The 10,490-nt window shown below is 48.4% G+C and overlaps 1 protein-coding gene across 2 annotated transcripts in view; it reads left to right on the top strand.

Annotated features, from left to right (window-relative positions):
- The first annotated feature begins 280 nt into the window (after window positions 1-280).
- Window positions 281-10,490, top strand: part of APMAP (adipocyte plasma membrane associated protein) — a 52,199-nt gene continuing 41,989 nt past the window's right edge. The window contains exon 1 of one of the 2 annotated variants that reach the window (XM_049869570.1): window positions 281-481. In XM_049869570.1, coding sequence (XP_049725527.1) covers window positions 390-481 — 92 coding nt within the window. In that variant the 5' untranslated portion in view covers window positions 281-389. The remainder of the gene's footprint in view (window positions 482-10,490) is intronic. The other variant, XM_049869569.1, reaches the window with a different exon arrangement.

The following is a 10,490-nucleotide window of genomic DNA, read 5'->3' as shown; positions in this document are numbered from 1 at the left end:
GGCCGGGCCAGGCGAGGCCGAGTTCAGGCCCCGGGCTTCCGGGTCCCAGAGACCTTGGCGCTTGCTCGCGACCGGGCTCTGAGCCCCGCGCCCCCCGGGGACCCCTGCCCAACCTGGCGTCCCAGCCTGACGTCGGTCCACGGCCAAATCTGCCGGGAAAGCCCAGGCGCCAACGCTCCGGAAACCACCGCCCCAGCGTCGGGTGGGGGGCGGGCCGGCGCTGCGGATTGGCTCCTGGCTGTGACGTCCTTCCGTGCGCCGATTCACGCGTCGCCGGCCAATGACGACACCGGAGGGCGGGGCGCAGGCGAGAGGCCGTGCGGCGCGGCGGCAGGTGTAGCCTGGAACCCGTCGGTGCTGGAGGAGGAGGTGGCAGCGGCGCCCGCGTCATGAGCGAGGTGGACGGGCTGCGGCAGCGTCGGCCTCTACGGCCTCAGGTCGTCACGGACGATGGCCCGGCCTCGGAGGCCGAGGGCGGCGGGTGAGCCGGACCGCAGGCCGGGCGCTGCGGCGGGGCGGCGTGGGGCGGCTCTGGTCAAGCAGGGCGACGCGGGGCAGTAACGGGCCGGATGCGCGGCCGGAGGCGCTGTGTGCGCCCTGGCTCGGTCCCGCGGCAAAGCCGGCTTCACGGGATGGGAAGCGGGCTCGTCAGGCCTCCAGGCCGCCCTGGACTCGGTGGCCGCGTTCTTCTCGCGCCGCAGCAGCCCCGTCCTGCCCCGCACTCTCGCCAGACCCTCCGGAGCGATTGCTTCCTCGCGCTCCCTGTCCCCGCTGCCCCTCCGCCCTGCCCTCCTGCTGGCTTACCTGGGCCCCCACCCTCTCAGGACGGAGCCACCTGGCCCGCGGCCCTGTATCTAACCTGTCCCCTGCTCGCACCTCCCTGGAGGAGGCCGAAAAGATGCTCGCGCCCCGCCTCGCCATCCAGCCAAGAGCTGGCTTCTAGCTCTGCTTCTCTGCGCCTGGTTCCTCCTGGTGCTTGACCAGCCCTCGCCGCGGGCCTCGGGAGCGGGCAGCGAACAGAAGTTACGTTGTTAGGCAATTTTTGTGAAAGTTCAGCCTTGCAGGTTTTCCTGCTAGGGCCGGAGAAGCATAGGAAATTGTAATTGTTGATGTCTAATGAAAGAAGCCTGAAGGTTTTTGGTCTTTGTTTCCTGTCCCAATCTTCCAAAAATTTAAGTATGATGTGTTTTGTTACGGAAAAACAGAAGCTCAACCCTTAAGGTATTTATTTCAACACAAAATACATACAATTCTTTTTCAATGTTGTGTCCTGAGTTTCGTGATTTGAGTTTTTAGACAGAACCAAGAGGCCCCATAGACCAAGCCCTGTGGGAGTGATTGACTTACATCTTGATAGAAATACTGGAAATATTTATTAATCATTAGCGGTGTGCCAAAGGTTGTGGTACATGCTAAATGAGGGGCAGGGTTTACCTCTGGCAGGCTGAATTCCTTCACTGAAGACAGAGGAGTGCATCTGAAGGCGAGCTCTAGCAGAGAGGAGACACCAGCCAGGGGTGTCATCACTGATTTTGGCTCTAGAAAGGCATTTCGGGGAGAAGATGTGGTGGTAGTGTCTGACCCCCAAGGCCAGCGGAAAGGTCGGGGGGTGCTGCCATCTATCCTGTCTGTAGGACGAACAGCTGCCTCCAGCCTGTCCAGGACCGAGGGGTTTCTAAGGACATGAGACTTGCAGTGCTAAACCTGGGCTAACTGGGGAAACTTGATCACCCCACAGACTGTCTATTATGACTTCATTGCTGATGACTGACCAGCCTTTTAGAATGGACATGCAAGCAGCGGCAGTGCTTTACTACAGAAAATATGAAAACGAGGCATGGCCCCCCAGACACCTGTACATGAGAAGTGAACAAACAGCTGGGCCTCAGTTTGTCTGGGGGGCAGTGTGTGGAAAACCAGGGCATACAGCACCTGAGTGAGGGCACTTTTTAGAGGGGCCCAGCCTGGAGGGGCAGAGTTTTTTAGTTTGGGGATATCTTCTTTATTGGCAGGGTAAATTGGATGTTCCAGAGTTATCTTTTGCTGCTTGATCTATTGTGTTTATTTAAGATATATTCTTGACTTTGCTGTCCATGAACATTGTTTTTATTTTCCTCTCTTTCCCTCGGTTTCTTGTTTGATCCCTTTTCTATAAACCTGCAGTGGTCTTTTTAGAGTTCCTGTCACCCACCTTCATTTCTACATTTATTGTTACAACATTACAGCTGTTTGTGTATTTTTCTTCTGTAATTCTATAGTTTTCATTTCTGTTGTAGTTATTTCTGGTAGTACTTCTGATTATTCTGGTTACTTTGAAAGTTGAGAGTTCAACATAAGACAGAAAAGTAAAGGAGTCTAAAGGAAGTAGAAACATGCTAACTGTAGAATAAACTTTAAATGTGCTATACACATTTTTTTTTTTAAACAGAATAAGCCTTGGAAGAATAATAACCCTTAATTTATAATTAAATTAAGAGAACAGAAGCAGCACAGTAGATTTTAGCAGTGGGAGAGGCACCTAGGGATGCCTTGACTGGTCTCCTAACTCTTGGCATGTAAGGTGGTATTAGCTGTCTTACCGAGGAGGCATTGAGGCCTATGTAGTGGTTTATATGAAGCTACAGAGTAATGGAGTCAGAAGAGAAATAAAAGGATGACTTTGGAAATAAGATTTTATGCCAAAGCTCTTAAATTTCTGTTTCTGAGTTAAAGTGGAGAATTTTAATTGTTAAACCCTTTTATTCAGTGTGAAACATGGGTGAAATAAGCACTGTAGCATACCCGTGCAAGCTTATAATTGTTATTAAACCAAAAACCCACTGCCATTGAGTCAATTCCGACTCCTAGCGATCCTATAGGACAGAGTAGAACTGCCCCATAGGGTTTCCAAGGCTGTAAATCTATATGGAAGCAGACTGCCACATCTTTCTCCCATGGAGTGACTGGTGATTTTGAACCGCTGACCTTTTGGTTGGTAGCTAAGCTGAGCGCTTTAACCACTGTGGTACCAGGGCTCCTTATAATTATTATTAGGAATCAATTCCCCCAAATACTTTAGAAACCTAGTAACTGTGTACTGGGAAACTGTTCATTCTCTTGGAGCCCAGGTCTGCCTGGGAAGAGAAAATAGTTATTTGACATTCACGTATAACTGTTTAGGAGTAAAGAGTGAACACATTGAGAATGTAACAGCTGGTTTTTCAGTCTGAAGGGCTTTGGACGAATGAGAAACATCTATACCAGGTCCATTTTCCCTGTCAAGACTGAAGAGTAAGGGAGGCACCATGTGAGCAGCCAGGAACCAGGAGTTTTCTTCTCAGCCCTGCTCCTGGGTGTGTGTCTCCAAATGGTTCTTGTAACTTGTTTCTTAATTTTTTTCAGTGATGAAATTAATCCTTGTACAGCGTAGGAAAAAGGAGCCCTGTTGGCGCAATAGGTAATTGCTCAGCTGCTAACGGAAAGGCTGGCAGTTTGAACCCACCGGGCCTCCATGGGAGAAGAGACCTGGCGACCTGCTCCCATAAAGACTGCAGCCTGGGAAACCCTTTGGGGCAGTTCTACTCAGACCTATAGGGTTGTTATGTATCGGAATCAACTCCAGGGCACACAGCAGTAACAGTCTGGGAGCCCCAGTTTAAAACAGGGCTTCGAACCCTGCCAAGAATTTGAGTTTCTAAGAAGCTCCAAGGAAGTTATACATAAGAATCACCTGGGGATCTTGTTAAACTGTAGATCCTGATTCAGTATATCTGGGGTGGAAATGCAGATTCTCAGCGGGAAGCTTGGTAAGTGGTCTGTTTTGGCCCTTTCTGGACAGGGTTCACTGTAGCAGTTGCGACCCAGCCTTCTGATCTTGGAAATGCTAATGCTCAGCAGGGGTTCGAACCGGAACAAACTGGTTGAAGCCCTGGTTTGAAGGAATGTGAGAAAGGAACAAATTCAAAGTGCAGTCACTTAAAAAGACTGAGCTGTGTCTATTTGACTGTAAGTTCTGGGGATTACCTTCACACCTGTGGTTCCAGGGCCCTGTGATTTGGGACTAACAGGTTTTCCTCAAAAATCAAAGGCCAGCTTTGATCTCACAGAGCCTGGCCATGAAGACTTCAGTCCATGACTCCAGGGTCTGGTGTGCCCTATGCAGAAAGAGAGAACAAACACCCTTCAGATTAGGCTGGGAAATACACAGAGGATTTTGTAAATTGTGGCTGAGCCAGCGATAATTGTCAAATCCTTTTACATCACCATGATTGCTCACTTGCCCTTAGAGACTGTGAAATTTCAGGTTGCAGATTTCTTCAGGGAGGGCAGGCCTCACTCCAGGCTTTTCTGACAGTTTGGGGCAAACAAAGTGATTACCAAGACACACCAGGTTAGTAAGTTGCCGGTTTACCAGGATGTGTCCGCACAGACTGGGAAGGAGAGCATGGTGGGAACATGCAGATTTGCTAGGGCTAACTGTGGTAGCCTGAAGTTAAACTAGCGCAGGTGCGCCAAGTCAGGGATGCAGATGGGGAGAGCTGGCTGGCGGCGTGCAGTTGACTGCAAGTTTGCCTTGGGCTGAGCTAAAATAAGTGTAAGTATGATGCCCAGGGCATGAGTATAGGCACCTTCTCCAACTCTGCACCGGCAGTAACAGACTCAGGTGCCCCCCGGGGGAGCGGTCAGGGAAGGTGTCAGGGGACTGAACACTTTTTGTGTTCTGGGCCCTGATCTTAGGCCTGAACATACATCACGTTGTTTGGCTTTTATACTGCTCCATATGTAGGTGCCCCCACAGGAAGTGTGGGCCTGGGGAGAGGTGGAGGGCTTGCCCGCCTGAAGAGCAGGGACCCTGTGTGGTGGCACTCGGGTCTCCTAGGGCCCGAGCTCCCACTTTTTCAAGAGAAGCTGGAAACCCAGACCTTTCTGTGAAATCTTATTGTTCAGTTTTGGCAATGAAAGCCATTTTGTAGAATGTCAGCTTCTGATTTAGACTAGAACTTGACTTTGAGTTCCAGGCACTGCATTTTGTGAGGGACTTAACAAACCCTGAAACAACCAGAAGAAAGAATGCTCTGTAACCCCTATTGTCTGAGGAGCTCCCACAGGACTAGGGGTGCTTCATGCAGGAGAGGAGAGAACTGAATGGTGGTGCAATTTGGGGGATCACTTCTGGAAGCGCTGTCATGGAGGACAAGGGTTTGCCACTCTGGAGGGCAGAGCTGGGCCAGGCAGTGGCACAGGGGGAAAGCATGTTTCTCAAAATGTAGTCCATGAGGTGACCTGAGAAGTTAGGGCTTTGTGAATCCAGTAGCTTGGGAAGTGGCCTGTTTGGGCCCTTCTTGGACCACAGGGTGCACATTAACAGGTGCTTTCCAGCCTTTAGGGCTCTCTGGGGTCCACCCTGTCTACCTACCTGGCCTGTTCTAACCCTGGCCCACTCCCGTCACTCACTCTGCCTCAGTGCCCTGCTGCGATCAAAGTTTAGAAACAGGAGCTGTTAACAGAACTCCTTAGAGCATTTGTTCTTTACTCATATGACAAGTATTTTTTGAGGTCCTGCTATGTTTCTTCTGCCTGAGTTGTTCTTCCCGCAGATATTTGATTTCTCCCCAAATTCGTTGAAGTCTCTGTTCCCATGTCATTTGCTTTGACACCTGTGTGTAGCCAGCCCTCCCCATCACTTTGCCCTCATCCTGGTTTATTTTTCTTCATTGTATTTGTAACTGTCTGGCATATGCTTATTTATACTAAAATCACAGAGGGCAGGAAACTTTATTGTATTCACTTTGTTTATTTTATTTACTACTGTACTCTGTACAGGGCCTAGAATAGTACCTGGCACATAAATGCGCCTTGTGAAGGAATATTAAATGCTCTAAGGCTATGTTGTCTAGTATAGTAGCCATTCAGCATGTGTAGCTATTTAAATTAAAATTATTAAAAGTAACCGTTCAGTCCCTTCATCATACTGGCCCCGTTTCAAGTAGCCCATCCTCACGTGTGGCTGCCGTATGGGATAGCGCAGATTTAGAACATTTCTGTCACTGCAGAAATTTCCACTGTACAGTGCTGTGCAAGGAGTTTCGTTTAAGCTACTCTTTCTAAACTTTGACCACAGAGCTTCTGGTAGAGGCTGGATGATGACCCGATATCAGTCTGAAAAGACTTGTTTTACTGGGGTAGGGGTTGGGCAAGGCCAGTGGTGTCAGCTACAAATCAGGAACAACTGGGGAGCATGAAAACAAGCTGGGCTCCCAGGCCAACCCTGGACCCACCCCCCGGAGTCTGGACTGTGGCCCAGGGTCTGTTTGTGTAAAGCTGCCGGGTCATCTTGATGTAAGCAATGCAGGGACTGACTTTCTGAGGAGCTCTGGATGGGGCAGCCTCTAGATTCTTCTCCCGCTTTTATACTCTTTGGTTCTAAGAGGGCATTACAGCTAGACGCTTGGTAAGGACAGGTGATGTGGCATGCAGGTTGACCCATTTTGACTTCTTTACCATAAGCACCATCGCGTCTAGTCCTGACCGGGTTTTTTGTTCTGGACGTAATCGAGCCTTTTACCGTTGTGTGAAGGGGCAACTGACTATATAATCAGGTGTCACAAGCTCCGCATCAGATGGCCAAATTAAGATTTTCAAACTGCAAACTGCAGTCTGGTAAAGGATAGTTAACAATGTAGGGGCCTGAGGTAAATGGGGGAAATTGTTTATGTAGAATCACGTTAGGCGAGGAAAAAGTAGAGTAGCACTTGGTTCACATTGCCACTGTTCTCGTTAATGACAGCTGTTGGCATGCTGGAGGAGTGCATAATGCAGCCTCCCTGAGGGACCACTTCTGGGCAGTGATTACGCCAGCCTCCTTGTCTGGACAGGAAGCGTCCTCGATGACTCTGTATTGAAAGACCCTGTGCCTGTTCCTCTCTGGGTCGCACGTCCCGCTCTGCTCCTTTGTGGGTTTGCCACTCTTTGGGTCCTGCTTTTTAAAGAATCATACTCTCAGAAACATTGCTGTCATTTGCACGTGTAAACAAGCCCTGCTTTACTTTACAGGTACTTTGTCATTTCTATCATGTGGAAAGACATTAGGCATCCTTTAAAGGAGATCACTGGTTTAAAGAGCAGCTTGACTAGTGGAATAAATAGCCCTTTTAGAAAACATCTTCAGTGAGATTTAATTCACGTATCATAAAATTTACCCATTTGGCATCCCAATTCAGTGGTTTTTGGCGTATTCGCAGAGTTGTGCAGCCATCACCACAGTCTAAGTTTCATCCCATTAACTTTTAGAGAGTTTTTAAATTCGAGTCTGAAGGCTCTAGGTCCCTCCTCACGTTCTTTGGCAGGCAGTGCTGCTTATGTCGACTGCAGCCTAGAGCCAGGCCTGGCTTTCTGTTGCAGCTCTTCCAGCTCCTGCAGTGGGCTGAAGGCAAGCCGCCTGGACGTTCCTCTGCCCTCTCCCCTCATTTGTAAAGCAGAGAGATACACAGTTCCTGCCTAGTTACTTGTGTAAAGCGTACTGCATGCACATGGTAAGTGCTCAACAAGATCATACTTTTACTGGTTTTTATCATTAATTCTTTCATGGCCCTTACACCTCTCCCTGCTGCAGGCCTTTCAGGCTGCATGAATCTGCTCAGTGTCTAGCTCAGGGGTCGTCTGTGTCACAAAGGCCTTCTCATGTACTTGTGGTTCTCGTACCCCTTGACTAGCATAAGTCATATTAAAAGAGTTTGTGTGGCTCTGGGGTTGTGGAGAGAGGCCTGGGAGGGAAGGTTTAACTTGATTTTTCCCCCTACTGGCTGACTGCTTCCTTCCCCAACCTCTTTTCCCAGCTAGCAAGAAGGGGAAAGACTGCTGACTTGGCATTTTACCTGGCCTGGACCCTGGTGGCATAGTGATTAAGGGCTATGACTGTCAATCAAAAGGTCAGGGCTTTGAATCCACCAGCGGCTCCTTGGAAACCCTGTGGGACAGTTCTTGCCTTCCTATAGGGTTGCTATGAGTTGGAATCAACACCAACAGGCTTGGTTTTGGGCTGGGAGTGAAGAGAAGGAAGTTATGGGCAAAAGACTTTTCTGGATGGGCACAGATGAGAGTTCTCATTAGCACAGGGGAAGTGTTAAAAGAAAAGAGGAGTGGTTAGTACTGTTCCCTATGCCTGTTCTGCACTGGAGGAGAGAGCAGCAAGAAGAAACCAGGCTGCACCCTTAACACTTGGCTTGAAATCTCCTCAGCTCAATAATCTCTAGGGAAACAAGGGCAATTAAAGGTCCAATTCCATCATTTACAAGTTCTGCAGTCCACGTAACTGCAGGGCACAATTGTGTTAAGCTTTCTGCCACCCTATAACTGCGATCCCCTTCAGTAGCCAGTACCATGTCCCTCACCTCCTCCTGAGCCCTCTCCAGCACACCTTTTATGTCCTCATTTTTACCTGCAGTCTGTTGCTGGCGATTTAGGTTTTCTCTAAGAGATTTAAGTTTTCTCCACCATGCCCATCACTCCCTCCGAGTCCTCACTGGCAAAGGCTTGGACATCCATATGTCTGTTCCTGTTCAAGACAGCCTAGACTTTTTTGGTCATGCTCCTCAGAATTCTTTCACCATCCACCACTGCCTGATTCCGGAGTGCCCTACTTCAGGTACCAAAATCAGTATTAGCTTCCTGTTGCTGCTGCAACAAATTACTTAAACTTTGTGGCTCAAGCAACACAAATTTAGTGTGTTACAGTTCTGTAGGTCAGCAGTCTGTCTGGGCCTCTCTAGGCAAAATCCGGGCTTTGGCCGGGCTGTGCTACTTTCTGAGGCTCTGGTGGAGATTCTGTCTTCTACTCAGGTGCGTTATTGGCAGGGTCCACACCTCAGTTGTGCTGTCCGAATGTCTGCGTCTTCTGTCCGAATGTCTGCGTCTTCTGTCCGAATGTCTTCCCTTTGCCTTTCACTTCCAGCTGTCCCAATAGAAGCAGAATTCTTTCGTTTTCTGATTTATTCATTTTGTTGCCCTCTTAGGGTTCATGCCCTGGAGCAGTCCAGCCAATGGAATGTACTCCAAAGTGAGAAAGAGTGAGAAACTTTGTTTAGGCGGTATCCACCAATGGGGATCCAACAACAATGCAGGCTGTCTCTGTGGAATCCCAAAAGGCATTTTTACGTTAGAGCTTATATATGATTTTTACAAAAGTTAGAAGTGCCTTTGTAGCCGCAGATGGCATGGCCAGATGAGTTATTCATTTCAAGATAATGACAAGAGACTCTAAAGAGATACATACTGGACACGTCCTTATCGGGCTAAGGATATTGGTGCCGGGCTAAGGATATTGGTGCCGGGCTAAGGATATTGGTGCCAGACGTCTGGGCTCTAATCTCCATGTGGGAGGTTTAAGTCACAGGTGGTCAGACAGAACAAAACAAAGTTATTAGCATCAGATCAAAACAAAGCCATTAACAAAGGTATGTGAAAGGAAAAGGCAGGCAGAGGAAGGAGAAATACTTACAGGTTCATTATGGCATTGGTTATGTCAAGCCCTGAGTCACCCATTTGAAAAGGAGAGAAGATGCTAGGGAGTATTAGGGTCATAATTTATTAAAATCATGCATGTGCAGAACCAGGCGGGATTTTGGGGTTTCCCTCCAAGTCCCCGTTTTACAGTGAGGAGCCTGTGGGCTGCTGGGGTGAAGAGGCTTGCCGACAGTCCGCTGGCTGGTTGTTGGGGAGTGGAGAATGGCACGGCGGTCTGCACGTTCCTGCCCTGAACCCAGAACGGAGCTAAACATATGTTGGAACAGCGGAATAGCCTTCTATCAGACAAAACAGTTTTCTTAAATCAAGTCCATTTCGTTAAGTATGGGTCTTGATTTATTTAAGTCAACATTTTTTTTCCTTTTATGGAAAAAGGATTTTCCACCTTAGGAGCTTATGATTTTATTTGCTTTAAATTAACTATAATGTCAAGTGTTTAGTGAGTGTGAGTGCCATTAATGTAAGTAAACAGTCATCCTATGAAGTTTACTTGGTGGCAAGAGGCCACATGTTTTCCGTTGTTTACCAGGTAAGTAATAGTGTACATCAGCATTGGCCGAGAGCCGAGAGAGGTTTTAGTCACTCTTGGTCATCTGTCCAAAAACTTTCGCTTAAGATTCCCAAGATTCAGGTCTTCCCGTAGATTTAGTAGTGATGATTTGCAATTGTGATTTTATAATTTCTATGTGAATAACTGTCAGTAGCTGTCAGATATCTGTCAGGTGGAAGAGCTGGATTTCCTTTTGAGCTGTTAAAGGTGTGATCTGCAAAATATTTGGGAACTGTAGGTTCCGGAAGTTGCTCTGCTTCCATTTGCTTCAAGAATTTTTCTCTACTTCTTCTACCCAGGAACCCTGAGAAATCTTAGGGACTCATAGGTACTGAGAGTCGCTGCTTTGAACCCACATCACAGCAAAACCTGAGACCGCTGCCTGCCATGTGCATGAGTGTGTGCCCCTTATGTCACCGGGACTTTGTTTTCCCACTAC

The sequence above is a fragment of the Elephas maximus genome, chromosome 25 (assembly GCF_024166365.1).
Source record: "Elephas maximus indicus isolate mEleMax1 chromosome 25, mEleMax1 primary haplotype, whole genome shotgun sequence".
Classification (NCBI taxonomy): Eukaryota; Metazoa; Chordata; class Mammalia; order Proboscidea; family Elephantidae; genus Elephas; species Elephas maximus.
Note: the sequence above shows the minus strand (reverse complement) of the source record. Positions and strands in the feature narration are given on the sequence as shown.